This window comes from Lepidochelys kempii, chromosome 14 (genome assembly GCF_965140285.1).
Source record: "Lepidochelys kempii isolate rLepKem1 chromosome 14, rLepKem1.hap1, whole genome shotgun sequence".
NCBI classification, from domain to species: Eukaryota; Metazoa; Chordata; order Testudines; family Cheloniidae; genus Lepidochelys; species Lepidochelys kempii.
The window spans coordinates 6,983,944-7,001,535 of NC_136393.1; the positions used below are offsets into that span (position 1 = coordinate 6,983,944).

A 17,592-nucleotide genomic window follows, 5' to 3' on the forward strand; every position below is an offset into this window, starting at 1 on the left:
TCCCCCTGAAGTTCCTCAGCAATCTGCCTCTGTCTCTGTGTGTGTGAGTGTGTGTGTGTGAGTGTGAGTGTGCGCCTCTCTCTCAAGTCAGCAGGAGATCCTCTGAGCCTCCTTTCTGGAAAAAAAAAAAGAAAAGAAAAGAGTATTGATCTAATCAAAACCAGATCCACCCAACATCAAAGACAAAAAGTAAACAGGCTTTTCAACTCTTCAGTCAAAAAAAAAAAAAAGGCAACGCAGCTATCTACAGTGTTAATCAAAAGTATCAGATATGCTTTTCTGAACTCCCAGCGCACTTTTAACTTCGGGGGGGGGGGGGGGGGGGGGGGCTGGAAAGGAAAAGAATTAACCCTTCACTTACACTGCATATCTAATCACAATTTACAAAACCCGTCTCCAGGGAAGACACCCCTCTTTACAAAACTACAGGTCACCTTCTCCCCTCTCAGTGATAGCATCAGACACACAAACTTGGCTCTGTTCTGCTGTCTGCAGGGTAAACCAGTTTTGCGCACACACAAATCCCCCCCCCCCCCCCATTTTGCCTCTTTTTTGTAGATAACTCAAGGCAGGGAACAAGACGTGCCTTTCTCGGCATCTGGTTTCCATTTTACCCCCCTCTCCTCTCACTCCTTAAAAATTTAGATTATGATCACCAGAAGCCCTTCTAGCACAATGCTGAATGCTGTTTTGGAACGGCACGTTCAGAAAGACTTTTTTTGGGGAAAAAAATCACTACAATGTTTCATTTTAAAAACAGTTCTGACTCATTTCAGAAGTTAACTAAAACCTTCCAAAAAAAAAAAAAAAAACCAACCACACACCTCCCATGGATTTGGAGAAGTTAAGCATATGCACTTGTTAAAAGTTTGAAAGAGAGAAGAAAAAAAAATCACCAACCCATTTGCCTCCAAAGGCTGACTCACTAGTGACTTTTTTTATTAGAACAAGTTTCCATCATTAGAAGGTAAATGTGAAATTAACTAAATCTGGCTATAGGTTTCACAAAAAAAAAAGATCAATAAAAAGTAAACACTCACTACACGGTTGCAGAATGATTTTTAAAAGCTTCTCTACAGTTTTAATAAAACCTGCTTCCATCCAATAAAAAGCTGGTTTAATAAGCATGTGAAAGGCTCTCAAACTAATCAGAAAGCGTGAACTGAGTTCCTGGCTTTTTTCTTTGCTGCACAAACCCAAGCAGAAATTCACACACACATAAACAAGCAGTTCAATATGTCACCCCTATTATCATCAGTCTTGCAATATCGAGTCCCGTTTGCAGAAAAGGAGGAGGAAGAGAGAGAGAGCGAGAGCCTCCTCCTTGTCTATAATGTACCTGATTGCTGCAGGCATCCCGTGCCTGGGCTCTCATCTCCTCCAAGCTCAGCCCCCTGCTCCCCACCTTAAAGCAAAAATAAATACACCCAACCACCCCTCCTGCAACCAAAAAAAAAAAAAGAAAAGAAAAAAAAGAGACCCTCCAAAAATAAAAACTAAAGCAGGGAAGAAACAAATCCAGGAGGCGCCAAGCCCACAAAGGACAATCCTGCCAAATAATAATAAAAAAAACCTGCTCCAGAAATGGCGACGGGCAGAGAAATGAGAGGTTGGAAAGAGATCTTAGAGAGAGAGAGAGAGTCCTAAGCTACTTGCTTCCTCCGAGTCCTGTGCAACAACTGACCCCTAACTAAGCGTGCAGCGCCTCTTTGGAGTTCACAGGGGGTGCGGAGGGGGTGTGGGAGGGGTATGGAGAAGGAGGGGGGGGAAGAGGAGAGAGAGATCTCATTCTCACCACATCCACCTTTAACAAAAATGCATCCTACTATGTCTGCCTCCCTTTCCCCACCATGCCCATAAAATAAAAGCTTCGCCCCTCTGGCAGATAAAAAGGCACCGAGATCTCGATTTTTGCGACATCATTCAAAAACAAAATAAAACCCACTCCGGTGTCAGCCCAGCCCAGCCCGGCTTGCCCATAGCTAGCACATAAATAGCTTTCCTTAAAACTTCAAAGCCCCAGCGAAGAGCACATCAAAGCGCCCCGGAGAGGGAGCAGAGCGCGGGGGGGCCGCGCGAGGATCACACATACATTCTTTTGCAACTTACCATTGATCCCCGTAGTTCTCTCCGCGCCGCCGCCGCTCCGTTCCTCCTTAAAACAACCCCCCGCCCGCCCCCCTGCCCTTTCCCACCAAAAGTAGCCGCAATGTTGCGCCGCTTGCCCCCCCCCCCACTCCCCCCTATATTTTCTTCTTCCTCCTCCTCCTCTCCGGCTTTGCAATAGCATCTGAGAGCATTGGCAGAAGCGGGCTGCACGGAATGTGTGAGTAAAAGCAAAAAGAGTTCAGTGCGATCCTCTCCTTCTACCAACCCCCCCCCTTTAAAAAATACAAAAGATCTGATCCCTCCCTCCTTCTCCTGACCCCCCCCCCTTCTTTCAACTCAGGTCCTGTTTCAAGCAGTCATTCCATGCACCAAATGTCCTCCAGGCTATTCCAACAAACACTGAGCTGTGGGTTTAACTGTGCACATCAAAGTGAAGAACCGAGAGAACGGTCCTGCAAGGGAGATAAGCGCCTTTCTGCAACACCTCCCCCCTCCCCACCACCGAAAAAAAAAAACCCAACAACCCCACCTCACCCACCCCATACGCGCCTCAGCTTCCTGTTGCACCATTGCGCCAGGGACTCCCGGGGCAGCCTGGCACACAGCCGGAGATCATTCTTTCCCAAAGGAGGATTTTATTTTATTTTTTTTATTATTATGTTGCGCTTTTTTTTTTTTTAAATGAAAGCTTTTTAGACTTGGAATTATTTTTTTTTTCCCCCCCATCTCTTGAGTTGTTACTAAGTTGCCAGGACCTTATCAAAGGGAAACAATCTCCAGCCAACTCCCCCAGGCTTTGGAACGTCAGAAGTAAGTGATCCTGCCGCCCCAATCGTGTTATCCCTGCAATGCTGCCGGAGCCTTAAAGGGACAGGCAACCCCCCTTCACCACGGCGGCTGCCGGCTTTAACCCGTTCAACGCTCCCTCAGCCTGTGCCTGCCCCCCCCCGCGCTGCGTCTCTGCTTTGCCACCAGTCAGACAGGTATCGGTTGTTCTTGAACTCTCGCCCCCTTGGACAATGTCAACCAACAGCTTATTGCATTTATTTTCCTGGTCACCTTTAGTTCGGGAGGAAACGAAATTTGAAATTTTTCTGCGGTATATATATATGTGTGTGTGTATATATATAAACTTAAAAAAAAAACAAAAAAAACCCCCCTGTTTCTGTTAAGAGAAAATGGGTCCCTTTTAATCATCCAAAATGCCTGTTTTCAGGCCGCATCCTAATTAAGCAATATCTGATTGTAATATAACTGGCACATAAACTGAACTCTGGCTTAAGCTGTGTTCACATCCCTCCCTCCGCATATGTGAAATATTAAACAGACACAGAATGGGTTTTTTTAACTTTATACAAAAGGCTTCAATTAGAGATTGGACCCCAAACCCGTATTCCTCATCCAGTCCCCCTTCTCTCCCCCAGGCTTAGCTCTTGCATGACACTTCATCAGGAGGTCTCAACACACTTTATAAAGGGAGGTCAAGTAAATCACCACCCTCATTTTGCAGATGGGGAAAGTAAAACGTACAGGGAGGTAAAGGGACTCACCTAAGGTCACCCAGCAGGCCAGGGATAGAGCTGGGATTAGAACTCACGTCACCTGAGTCCCACATTATAGGCTACACTGACTCCTTTCCCCCCTTACTCAGATATGTTTATTTTGGGGGGAAGGGCAGAACCAGAACACCCCTGTCCTAAGTGGAAGGGCCAGTCCCATTTTCAATGTGAACTTTATTGTTGCAGCTTTTAATGTATTGAAAAAATTTTCCTGTCCCCATCTAGGTAACACAGAATGCATATTTTAGATTTTTTTTAAGGGAATGAACAAAAGCAGGCAAAACTTCCCTCTGCATGGCCAAAACAAGGCAACTGGTGGTTTTTCCTTGAGGGCATGAAGAAACTTTGTAATCAGATTTTCCTTGTTATTTTTTAGATTATGATTCAGCCCAGAGGCCCCAAACAGGTTCACTCACAGTGCTTTGTCCCAGTACACACAAAGGCAGAGTCCCTGCCCAAAGAGTATATGATGTAAAGTCCTCATCCTTCAAATATTTATGCATGTAAGTAACTTTACTCACGTGGGTAGGCTCAATAGGACTATTCATGTGCACTGAGTTGCATGCATTATTACATGTACTTATTTATTTACAGCAGTGCCCCAGCTCTTAAAAAGGACAGTCCAAGGAGCTCACAATCTAAGGAAAATATGTTATGGTCAGAACGTTCCTATATGCATCAAGGGCTGAATTTTGAAAAGTGCTCAGCCCCCATTTGTTCTCAGTGGAAAAGGCTGAACATCAGACCACTGGATTTAGATGCCAACATTTTTGAAAATGCACGTGTGCAGAGAAGTCAGTGTCTAGAATGGTGACTGCTGCAGGGCAGGGCTGGCACTGCAAGGCAATTAAAAACAGCACATGGGCTATGCTTTTCAAACACCAGCTTCTTTTTTGTGAATGTAATTTATGACAATCCCTTGGAAATGCAAAAGCTACATGCAACCTGTTATTAGCCTTTCAAACTAACTTTTAACTACAAGACTTGCATCTCTCTCTGCTCTGCATACATTCCCCCTCTCCTCCCCAAAGTATACATAGTGGAGGCAAGGCAAATAGCAATTATGTAGAATTTCCATCAGCCTGTCTCCAGTACCCGGAGTCTGGAGCAGTCTTTCTCGTTTGTTCACCATCAGTGAAGGCCACTGGCCAGATGTAAACAGTAACTGGTGCATTTTTGGTTAGGTTTGGGAGTAAGTGGGGGAAATACGATGGAAACAATGCTGCTAATACAGAAACGTACTTTGTCCCTGGAGGGTTCTTTCTTCAAAACGACCTTGGGCTGGATGCCCAGCTAGTGCATATCCACTGAAGACAATGGGGCCAGATCCCCACGGATGTTAGTTGGCATAGCTTCCTTGAAATCAATGGGGCCAGATCCTCAGCTGGTAGCTCCATTGAAGTCAAGAGCCACACCCCCAGCTGGTATAAACAGGGAGCCTCCTGGATGTGTGCCAATGTATACCTCCTGAGGATCTGGCCGCTTATTTCTGTAAAATCAAAGCTAACCAACGAAGCGTGTCATTGAAGTGCCACCACTAGGCTTTATGGGCCAGGGGAAAGATTTACATTTCATGCCCTGGTGGGAAAGTTGGTGGAACCCTTAAGTTGTCTCTAATGTTTGGGTTTAATTTACAGACCTGAAGTACCAAGTGCAAGGGGCAAGAAAACATTATAGGCAGGGGACTAGTCAGTGGTGCATATTTTGGGGGCTACAATCAACACGTGGCACTGGGGTATTTGGGGGGATAATCAGCCTGAGGAGCTCGGGCATTTTCTGTGCGGGGAATAATCAGTGAGTGGGGTGGAGGAATGGGGGTGCCATAAGCGCCAGACGGTGGGGGTGGGGGGGGGAGGAATAATTGTTTTGTGGAGGGGGGGGGCGTTTATTTCTGAGTGGGGAATGGATGATTACACACACACACCCCTCCCCTCCGTGCCCGTGCATGATACTTTGTCTTAGTGCCTCTCTGCAGGTCCGAGGGTGTCAAAGAAAAAACCCTGGGGAGGAGCGATCTCTCCCAGGGGGCATGAGGTTTGACAGCTCCAGTTCGATCAGGCAGCTGGTGTGTGTCCCTCGGACACTTCCCATTGGCCCCTCGCCCTCCCCCGGCTTCTCTGATTGGACAGTCAGCGGGGCGAGAGCCACATGCCGGCGATTGATACATTTGCAGTCGGGCGTGCGGGGGAGGCGCTGCCTTTCATGAATGAGTCTGCTCCTGGCAGGTGGGGGGAGGCAGGAAGAGGGTGGGTGCTGGGCGATCCCTTGCGATCGGCGGGGAAACGCAAAGGTCAGCCGCTATAAGCAAAGCGTAAGGTCTGGGTGGGTGGGACCTGGAGGGGCAGAAGTATATATGGGAATCCTGCTCTTCTCTGCAGCCCTGTTGCAGGAGGAGTCCCAGGGGAAGGTGTGTGTGTGTCCCTGGTTTTAAACATCAAAGAGGCACTGCCCCTTTCATCCGTTTAAAAAAAAAAAAAAAAGAAGAAGTAGTAGTAAAGACTGGGAAGCAGTTTGAAATAGTGCACCTACCCCTATGCTCCCCTGTCAATTCTACAATCACACCTGTTTCTTTAAGGACCTGAGAGAGGTGATATCTTTCATTGGACCAACGTCCATCGGTAAAGCTTCTGAGCTCCACCAAGCTCTGCTTCAGGTGTGGGAAGGGTAAGGAGTATCACAGCTAAATGCAAGGTGGAACAGATTGTTCCTTACGGGCCTGGTTTTCAGAAGTGCTGGGCACCTGACAGCTCCCACTGCCTTCAGCTGGACTTGAGGATGCTCATCGTCTGAAATCAGGCCCTGTGTTAAATATCCCGCACAAACAATGAAGAAACGGGCAAAGGGCCCAGGCCTGCAAGCACTTACATATATGAGTCGTCCTGTGGAAGACAGCTGCTCTACTCCGCTAAGTTACCTATGTGCTTATGAGTTCACAGCCCCAGGCCCTAACTGATTATACAGGGGAACCTGAGAAAATTATAACAAGCGTGGTCAAGCCGCAGAGCAAACTGGAGGGAAAAAAAACAAAAGAAATAAATATTTTTTTCTCTAATCTCTTTCACTTAATATTAGATGATAGTTGTGACAATAGTAAGTTAAATTATGCTCATTAAAGTGAGAGTGTCCCTGTAAGAATCTTCCCAGACAAGGCCTGCATCTTTTCCTCTTCCCTTTTATACACTTTAAAAACACATTTTAGGTTTGCAATATCTGTAACTAATTGTATTGCTAAACAAGCTATTTCCCTTGACCTGTGGTTTTGAGACCTTTGCATGGCTTCCTCCCAGCCCTGACCACCACCTCTTGGAAGATTACAAATAAGTCAATGAAGAGCCCGTGTTCCAGTGGCCCTAGGCCTGAGCTATAGGTCCAAGGTACTAAGAGATTGGTGCCTCTTGAAGAGCGCATTTGTTGATTAGCTATCTGCTGGCTGAATCTTGAATAGCACAGGAACCGGGTATCTAACACAGTCACATATTAATATATGCATCTCCTGGGCATCATGGGAGGTTGTTGGTGTCATTTCAGTTGAAAACAAAATAAAATTTAAGGGGATTTCCAGTTTTTCCACCCTGGAAGTTGGAGTTCTTCTATCCACAGGGGAGGTACAGTAAGCTTCTCTATGGCTGCCCCACTGTTGTGCTTCAACTCTGAGCTGGAGGAACTCTCTCTACAAGACATGTGGTATTATTATTATTATTATTTGTTGTGGTTAGTGCTGAGTCATGGATCAAGGCCCCATTGTGCCAGGCACTACAAGCATATAATAAAAAGATGGCCCCTTCCCTGAATCGTTTACAACTCTTATCTCATTGTCCATTCCAGTGGTGAGATTTTCGATGGGGACACCTGTTGATTAGGGATTAGACTGAGATCACCAAAGTCTTTTCACATAAGACACCAAACAACCATCAGAAGGTAATAAGTAGCTTCTAGATACCTATCTCCTGGACTGACTTTGAACCAGAAATTCGGACATAAAAAGCTCTCTCTCCTATTTACTAACTCTTGTGGTTAAATCATTCACAGGGGAAGAACTGGAGCTCTAAGGTCGTACATGGGTAACATCCATTTAATTATCCAGACTATATACTCTAGTCTGATTGGCTGAAACAGCATCATGTGCTGTACTAGAATTCTGTTCTAGTGGGTTCGAAGCATTACAAACATGTGTGAGACAAGACACGCCCCCTTTCAAAGAATTCTCCAGGCATCATTTTCACAGTTTAGCTTCTCAAAAATGCAATTTTTGTAAAAGTGTATTTTAAACAAATAGTGGCCATTTTGGCAGACAGCCCTCATGTAATAACGCTGCCCTTGCCCTGGAAATGATACCTGGAGGGTGACACAGCACAGGGGCCAATATACAGTAACACAGACTTGGGTTTTTGTTTTTTTTAATATCACTTAGCGCTACTTGACCATCATTGTCCTCCAAAACAGTCACCGTGGGCCACATTTGCAAAGAGACAAGCACACTTTTATGCATGCCCAGTTAGGGACTCAGTTCCCCTCCAACCTCAAGCTGGAATTGGGCTAGATGGGCCAGGTAACTTGGGAAACTCTGAAAGGTTTTACAAACATCTTAGTTCCCACATCCCTCTCCCCCTAAAACCTGGACAGTTGGACTCATCATAAAGAAGGTAGCTTGGTGTTAAGGACAAGCCAGAATATTGGAACCTGGGAACAATCCTGCATGAGTCATGCATGATTTGCCACTGTTGGGTAATGTGAACATCCCCAAGTCATGTCGATGAAAACTTTGTAACCTTATAATAAAATATTCTCTCATTATCATCTGTGATGTGTAAACATGCTGGGTACATATACTGCTAGCGTATACTTAGAACTAGACTGATTAAATAAATAGGCAATGATGGGTACAAGTAGAAAACTTCGAGAGTTTCCTTCATCTTTACCAGTATCTGGCATTGTGGAAATCCTTGTTTATAGCCTACAGGAAAGCTTCAATGTTCAGGTAGCTACTACAGCTACCAAGGAAACTGGATATCTTTGATTTTTCCTGTGATTCACCAACCTACAGTTGAATCTGAATTCCCACACTGAACAGATAGCAAAATTAACAATTTATATTCACTTCATAGCACCTTACGTCCTGCATTTTATATAACGCCACAGTGAAAGTGTCATAAAGTGACAAAAAGGGCTGTTTAAGCAGTGGCAGCCAAACATGCTAACCCCCTCTGACATTATGGACATGGCATTTACATCTAGGGCAAAGAGCTTGAAATCAGCTTATGGGAAAAAAGGGAATTTTTCCAGGAAGCCTCCTTGGAGCAGAGGGGAAAAAATTTTGTAGGGAAAAATATTGTACTTTTTTAGGAACTCAAGTAGTTGATCAAATCAGGTTTCTTCATCTCTGCTTTCAGTGGTTCTGTGTAATGCTAGCAATGAGGCCAAACAACAGTCAGAGGGCCCATTATAACACAAAAATGTTCTAAACCATTGTGTAAACTTTCCCTAGTTAACTTTCAGACATTTGCTCCATCAATGTCTTCTCTGCCCACAAGGCAGTTGCTTCGTTGGCGTCTCACTCTGAAAGAGATGTCTCCAGGTAGTTGCCTTCCCGCATAAAAGTAGGTCAAATGCCACTAATGCTGAATCTCAAAAGACTACACCAGTGCAGTTCTGGTCAGCTCTCCTAACCATAGTTATTTATGGGTATAATCAAACTAAGAGATCTAAATTTGGTCGTTTTAAAAAACTGTTTTCACCTTGGAATATCCCTGTCTGTGATGACATATTTGATCAAGCTGCTTCTGGCCTCCTAGAATTTCTAATGCCTTGTTGCATTTCTCAGCTCAAACCTAGCTGAAGCTGTGCACCTGCTCAAGGACAACTTGATTAGTTGTGACACCTCCCAGTATCGTTGGGAGGAGCAGTTTTGTGGATGTTTCGCAAGATGCTAAATTAGACCCTAGCTCTGATTTTCACAAAAGCAATAGAGGACAAATTATTAGCCAGACCTTCATCTGGTTTAAATTGTGTCATTCCGTGATTTACACCGGCTGAGGATCTGGCTCATTTTTGTTTAGAAGAAAACACATAACCAGCATCCTAAGCAATTGCCTTTTATGGCCAGCATTCGTTTTAAGTGTTCTGCACCTTGTGCTTCCTGGAAAGAACAATGATGTGAAGAGCACCACTGCACAATCACATCTTAAGGCTTTGAGAAATAATAATACCTAGGTCTTATATAGCACTTTTCATCCATAGAGCTCAAACTGCTTCGCAAAGGAAGTCAGTGTGAGAAATATGGCAGCTTCCTGCAATATCTTGGACAACTCTTACTGAATTCAGTTCAACCTTATTGAATTAAGTTTACATACCATTGTGGGCCAGTGATTGTACATAATTCCCTGGAGGATGGAAACCACAGCTTCTCCAGGAATTAAGAACAGTGGAGGGGTGATTAGGCAAATTCACTCAGGTTGTAACACCTCTACAAAGGTACCATCTCCTAGGGAAGCTTGCCTAGACTAGTTCAAACTGGATTCTCCAGAGGCCAACAGACAAAGGGCTTTTGGATAAATAGCCTGAGTTTAAATCATCTCAGGGCTTGCTTTCTGATCCAGTAAACGAAGGAGACCTTCTGTTCAAAAGGGGCCCCAATCATTCTGGGAAAGACTTGGAAAAACTTGATCTATTCATGTGGATGCTTGTTCTGATCTAACAGAAAATGAGTCAAAGGGGGCTGGCAGTTCATAAAAGATGTAATCCTGGAGGCTCAACATGAGACTATTCCAAGGCAGAGGCACAGGAGGCCAATGTGGCTGCCCAAAGGAGCATATTTGAGCTATCTAAAAACCAAAAGGGATACATACAGGGCATAGAAGTAGGGGCATGTCACCAAGGAAGGTGGGACATAATATACCGGGACTTCAGCAAGGCTTTTGACACAGTCCCACAGGACATTCTGATAAGTTAGCTGGAGAAACGCGGGCTTGGCAGAACTACTATTAAGTGGACACATAATTGGTTAAACAACCGCAAACAAAGAGTAACCATTAATGGAATGATGTCAGATTGGAGGGAGGTCTCAAGTGGGGCTCCACAGGGATCTGTTCGGGGTCCGGTGTTGCGTAACATCTTTATTAATGACCTGGATGGAGGACTAGAGATCAACTTTGCAGAGGTCACAAAGCTAGGGGGCTTACCAACACTTTGGTGGCTAGAGCTAAAATTCAGATTCTGATAAATGGGAGAACTGGGATATACATGATAAAATTAAATTAAACGAAGACAAATGGAAGGCGCTGCACTTCAGGAAGACAAACCAAATGCAGAATGGGGGATAACTGACTTGGCAGCACCACTGCAAGGATCTGGGAGTTGTGGTGGATCCCAACCTCAACATGAGTCAGCTATATGATGCTTTTGCAAAAAAAAGCAAATACAATTTTAGGTTGCATTAACAGAGGCATAGCATGCTCTACTTGGTGCTGGTTAGGCCTCAGCTGGAGTACTGGGTCCAATTTTGGTCACCAATGTTTAGAAAGGAGGTAGAGAAACTGGAAAGGATCCAGAGGCGAGTGACAAAGATGATCAAAGGGATGGAATGCAAGCCATATGAGCAAAGGCTGGAGGAACTGGGTATGTTTAGTTTGAAAAAGATGAGATTAAGGGACAACATGATAGCGGTTTTCAAATACTTGAAAGGCTGCTATAAAAAGATGGAGAAAAGTTGTTCTCTCTTGCCACAGGGGGCGGGAGGGACAAGAGGCACTGGGTTCAAACTACAGCATAGCAGATTTAGATTATATCTCAGGAAACACTTCCTAACTGTAAGAACAGTAGAGCAATGGAACAGACTGCCTTGGGAAGTCGTGGCAGCTTCTTCACTGGAGGTTTTCAAAAGGAGGCTGTATAGCCATCTGTCTTCAATGGTTTAGACACATCAAATCCTGCATCTTTGCAGTGGGTTAGACTAGATGATCCTCGTGGTCCCTTCTAATCCTCTGAGTCTAACAGCTGTTATGAACTTGTGACCACAGAAGGACTGACCACTGTCCAGGCCCTTATTGGAGTTGGGCTGATCTCTGTTAAGCTACGTAGCATGTGTGCAGGTTTTTTCTTTGTTTTAGTATGTTTTCTCTGTAATGCTTTCACCCTAAGAATAAATGTGCTTGCTTAGGAAAAGCTGCATGATAATTTACATCTAATGGATAATTATGCCATTTATAGCCTCTGAGGAGAAGGCAGAGCAGGCCTGACTGTGTAGTCAGACTTGCAGGGGAACTCACGGTGTGGGGGGGCGGGGTGCTGCACAGCCTGGAAGAATCCATCAGGAGTAAGAGAGATGCATGTCTCCATCCAAAAGAGGTGACGGCTGAGGAACAGGAAGCCTTCAAGCATGTGCCCTTGCTGGATAGAGGGGGAATATTGGAGCAGTTGCCCTATGCACTGTTGCAAAAAAAGCAAACATCATTCTGGGATGTATTAACAGAAGCATTGTAAGCAATACACGAGAAGTAATTCTTCTGCTCTACTCCATGCTGATTAGGCCTCAACTGGAGTATCGTGTCTAGTTCTGGAAGCCACATTTCAGGAAAGATGTGGACAAATTGGAGAAAGTCCAGAAAAGAGCAACAAAAATTATTAAAGGTCTAGAAAACATGACCTATGTAGGAAGATTGGAAAAACTGTGTTTGTTTAGTTTGGAGAAGAGAAGACTGAGGGGGACATAACAGTTTTCAAGTACATACAAGGAGGAGGGAGAAGAATTGTTCTTCTTAATCTCTGAGGATAGGACAAGGAGCAATGGCTTTAAATTGCAGCAAGGGAGGTTTAGGTTGGACATTAGGAAAAACTTCCTGTCAGGGTGGTTAAACACTAGAATAAATTGCCTAGGGAGGTTGTGGAGTCTCCATCATTGGAGATTTTTAAGAGCAGGTTAGACAAACACCTATCAGGGATGGTCTACTCTAGATAATACTTAGTCCTGCCACGAGTACAGGGGACTGGACTAGATGACCTCTCAAGTTTCCTTCCAGTCCTATGATTCTATGAACTGTGACAGTGAGTATCATTATCCCCATTTACAGATGGGGAAACTGGGCCACAGGGAGGGTAAGTCACTTGCCCAAGGTCATCCAGCAAAACAATGGTAGTCAAGACTTGAACCAAGGTCTCCTGCATCATAGTCAAGTGGCCATCCACTAGACTACTTCTTCCACCTTAACAGGGTTTTTAAGCCTAGTTCTACTCACGATATTTTATTAAATTTATATTTTATTGATTCCCCCCCACTAAAAATAAGGAGAGAACAAACAAAAAAGACTAAAAGAACAAAAATGGAAAGGGAGGGAAAGGAAATGAAGTAAGTGGGGCAAGAGAGTGGGAAGGACAGTGATATCTTGGTTTCCATCCACTAGGAATTAACCAAAGATTTCTAAACAGTTGTACCAAATGTTTTCAAATTTGCCTGAGGTCCCTTTTCTCTGAAACATTACCTGCTCTTTAGCTGCCAAGTCAGCCAGCTTACTCTACCAAGCTTCTATCCATGGAGGCAGTCTGCTCTTCCAACTAAGCTATATAAGTCATTTAGTTACAAGCCCTGCTCTAGAGAAGTAACTCCATTATCAAAAACAAAGAATGATCGAAGTGAGTGTGTGAAACCAAGCAATGAAACTTGTCCCTACTTGGTATATTTTGTGGGTGTATACAACATAGATAGCTATTATTTCACCATGGAATTTGGTGCTATGTATTTTCTACTAATGAAAAATATTGAAAAGTTGGAGTATATCTATAGCAGCTGTTTTTCTTCCCCTGAAAATGCCTTCTGTTATCCCTGTTGAAGAAGGTGTGATGGGGAGTTCACTCTACATCAGCCTCTGAAGGGGTTAAGATGGCTAGGTGCACTGGGAAGACAGCCAGACCTAACTGAACAAGAAGCACAGAGGAGTAGGAGTAGGCTAGATTATAAATCCAGGAAGTTTGCTGCAGAAAGAGTCTGCAGTTGCTCTCTGGGCATTGTAGGGAGAGGGAGTATAAGCCCTCTGCACCGCAGAGGAGCTGTGGGGAAAGAAAGCCTGAGAGGACCAGGTAGGAAGAAGCCCAGGGAAATAGCAGCCCAGGGTAGGACTATGCAAACCTTGGCTGCTTGTTGGGCTGGAAGGGAACCCAGTGTAGAGGGTTGGCCTGGGTTTCCCTGTGAGGTAGGGAAAGTGGCAAAGGAGTGTTGGAGACCCCAACTGGACAGCTGAACTGGAAAGACTTTGTTACCCTCGAAGGGAACGACTATATAGTGATGTGGCCGGAGGGCTGAGTTGTGAAGAGAGCGAGAGAAGGGTCACAGCTTGAATAACTGACAGAAGAGGGCACCAGACTGGTTGAGAGCTGATCCTTAGATCAGCCCTAAGGAGGTACCACCTGCAGGACATGAATCAATTCACAGAAGGGCATAGGCTGTGGACAATATAGCTGCACTGTTTGTTGTAAAGTTCATCTTGTTAAGAGAGAAGTAGTTTGGCCTTCCAAGTTCTGCAGTAAACTCAGCACTCCAGCCCTTCATCAAAACACATGAGAGACATAAAGTGCCTGGCACGTCCATCAATCACCAGGTCATTTTATTCTCTATTTAATTAAGTCAAAATCTCTGGAATCAGTTTATGTGTTGTAAATAACCAGTGCCTGGGTTAGACAGGCAGCCACCTGGGGCTGCAGACTCAGAAAGAGCAGCAAAATGAAAGCATCTCCCACCCCACCAAAAAGCCACCAGCACAGGTGCTGGCTTATGGAGTCCTTGCTCTGTCCCCTGTGTGACTCCCCCTTGACCTTTCTCTCCATGATGCCTCCTCTAACCACCTGAAATACTGAGACAGGGCACAGATGCCTCTGCTGAGCCCCAGGGCTAATAGCATGCCACCTGCTTCCATCGTGTAACATTGAGCATGTTTGCTACCACAGTACATATTGGAAAATTTTAAGCGCACTCTCCTGCCTCTTACTAGCTGGTATGCACAATTACATCCAGCAGCAGGGGGCACAACAGGGAAACTAAGCCTCAGCAGAGGCAAATGCCCCCCAGTTGGGTCATTTCATTGTGCATGTATCTGGAAAGAGTGTGCGACAGAGGGGCATGTGGGAAGGAGAGATGCTCTTCACGAGAGCTGTTTGCATGGCTGCGAGGAGTGTCTACCCTGTTAGGTCAAGGAGAAATGCAGTTGCCTGCCTAGTGAGCTAAAGTCTCTGTTTAGGATGAGAAGTTTTGAGGCTGGAAGGGGAAAGATGAGTGTGCTCCTAGCTGCTGACTGTCTCAGATCCTGTCCATCCTCAGCTCTCTAAACCCTTGTCACCTCGCCTCCAGTGGTGACAAGTATCCTGGCTTTCCTAGGTCCCATAAGGCAGGTCAAAACGCTCCTGCACAATCCCATTTGTGCCAAGCTTCTCTGTACCTTGTTGTCCCCACCTGACAGAGAGAGAGAGAATGTGTGGGTGTGTGAAAAGGGTAGAACTATTTACTCTTCCCACTTTTGTGAAGTGTATCGGGATCTCTGGATGAAAAAGTGCAGGGTGTGAACCATTATTAAAGAATGGTACATTTCTGCATGAGACTAAAGGAAAAAGAGCAGCCCAGGGAAGAAAAATGACAGTAAAATCTAAACCGAAAAGCTGTGTTATTCACACATGATGTCATATGCACTGTCATATGCTATGCAAGCTTCAGTATTCTGACTGGTGGTCATGTTGATAAAAAGATCAAAGGCCTGCAAGTAGTTCAACAGAAGTGTTGGGAACAGACTTGATCAAAATAAGAGGAAGGCCATGTATATAGAAGACATGAGGTTTGCATCGCACATGTGAGCTAATACCTTTGAAGTTATTCCTTCCTTCCTTCCTTCCTTTTTTTTTTGGGGGGGGGGTTAGTTTCACATCATTAGTTTAATAAGTGCAAACCTGATTATCTGTATGTATACTCTCTCTTTCTCTCTCTCTCTCTAAAGCAGTCAGTTTACAAGTGAAGAGCATTATACATGCAGATAGACATTTACAGCAGAGGAAAAAGGATTATGAAAGAGACTCAAATATAAGAGAAGGAAACACACAACTAGATTTATGGGATTTGAAGTTTGTTTCATAAGCGAACATACCTTTGTTACTGAGTCCTACCAGATAGGTCTGATACATTTTTCTCTTACTATAATCCTTTTAACACTTCCAGCCCCCAACACAGAGACATTTTCCTTGACGTTTTGTTGAAAACATTCCCTGCTATCTGCTCACTCTTGGCCGCATTTTTAGACTTAAAAGGGGCACCGTATCATCATTAAACATTCTATAGCAGCTGATAAAGCACACAAGCCCTTTGCTATCTATTAACATTTTTGAACTGTTTCCTTCACCTGTGTGGAATATTGATTGGAAATGAGGTTTGGGGACAGAATGGGGAACGAAGACATTTGTGACCAAGTTTCCATGATTCATTCATTCATTCATTCATGTACTCCTCCCCCGACACAGACTAGCTATTTAATACACTTAACCCATTTAACTAGCTTCTTATTTTACAAGTAACTACTATAAGATGAATTCTTCAACCCTTATGACAAACACCACTCAAGTTTTGGCTTCAGTAGGACTATTTGCATAGGTAAGTGCTACTCCATTGGAGAAAGGGGTGCAGAATCGGGCTCTATGCTAATACTAGCTAGCTATGCTACATACTTTCTGTTCACAAGGTAACAACCAGTGACTGAACTCTCCATCTTGGGGCCAAATTTTGCCCTTGAGCGTGTCCACTTGGGTTCCATTGAAGTGATGTGCTCCACATGCATATCCAAGAGCAGAATTTGTTGCTCGCCTGACGTGACCCAAAGGCCTTTGAAGCCAGTGAAAAGATACCCATTGACTTCAACGGGCTTTGGATCAGGCCATATGGCTGCAATGGCAGAGTGGTATCCAGTGATTCTGTTCAACAGGATAAATAACTGAGTCTTGCCTAATTGGTGGCAGGTACTATGAGTTAAACCTTTGGAGACTACAGACATTCCTGGCCACTTTAATTCCTGGAGGATCTTCACTGGCTCCAGTGTATTCCCATGAGGCATAAATTTGGCTCTTTGGGTACAGATGTGCAAAGGAGACTGTCTCTTTGAGTCTGGATCCAGAACAGTTTTAAGCTGGGTTATTGGTTAGGGTTCAGTGCCCACCAAAACCTCACAAGTTGTTTTGGAGAGATTACAGCCCCAACTGGCAACTAGATCATTAGGCCGGGCATCTCGAGTGGAGGAAATCTCATGTAATCAGCGCTTGTGAAATTTCCATCATGTTATGAGGGCTAAAATCATCTGTCTTTGTTAGGTTTCCGATGTATTCAGAACCAGAAAATAGATCCCTAGCTATCTGGATCTGACCTGAAACAAAACCATGAGCACAGTTTCAAATCTGAGGTTTCCCCTTGATATTCAAAGGCGTTTAGATCCACATACCCTGTTCTAACAAGAGGACACCGGATTTTCTGCTATTAAAAATTAATAAATTTTTTAAATAAATCTGTGTTCCCATTTTATCCTGACTTAATGGAGCACTTCATGAAACAGCGAGAATTTGGCAAGAGAATTGCAGTAGGAGAGCAATGGCAAGTCTAAAGATCAGAAGGTAAAGGGAATGCCATTGCCAATGAGGGGCAGGAAGGGACTAAGGTAACATTCCATCCTGTTTGTTCATGGAAACAGGAACATATTTTCCATGCATGTTAAGGGAAAGTGTTCTTATGTGCATAGTGCAAACAGAGGCCTGGCTTTCCTTCTGAAAGGGCTGGACACCCTGCCTTATGGAAGGGTGAATTTGTTCTGTTTGGTAACAAGAAGGGTCTGATGAGATCTTGGCAAGATTATGGAGGAAGCGAAATATATGATGTGTTACTAGCCTTAACTGATGTGATTTGATGCTGCACTAT

The 17,592-nt window shown here is 44.4% G+C and overlaps 1 protein-coding gene across 8 annotated transcripts in view; it reads right to left on the reverse strand.

Moving 5' to 3' along the window:
- Positions 1–27: 27 nt before the first annotated feature.
- Positions 28–17,592, reverse strand: part of CEP112 (centrosomal protein 112) — a 362,242-nt gene continuing 344,677 nt past the window's right edge. For 7 of the 8 annotated variants that reach the window (XM_073311622.2, XM_073311620.2, XM_073311619.2 and 4 more), the window contains one exon: positions 28–115. In XM_073311622.2, the coding sequence (XP_073167723.1) occupies positions 88–115 (28 nt within the window). In that variant the 3' untranslated portion in view covers positions 28–87. The remainder of the gene's footprint in view (positions 116–17,592) is intronic. The other variant, XR_012154913.2, reaches the window with a different exon arrangement.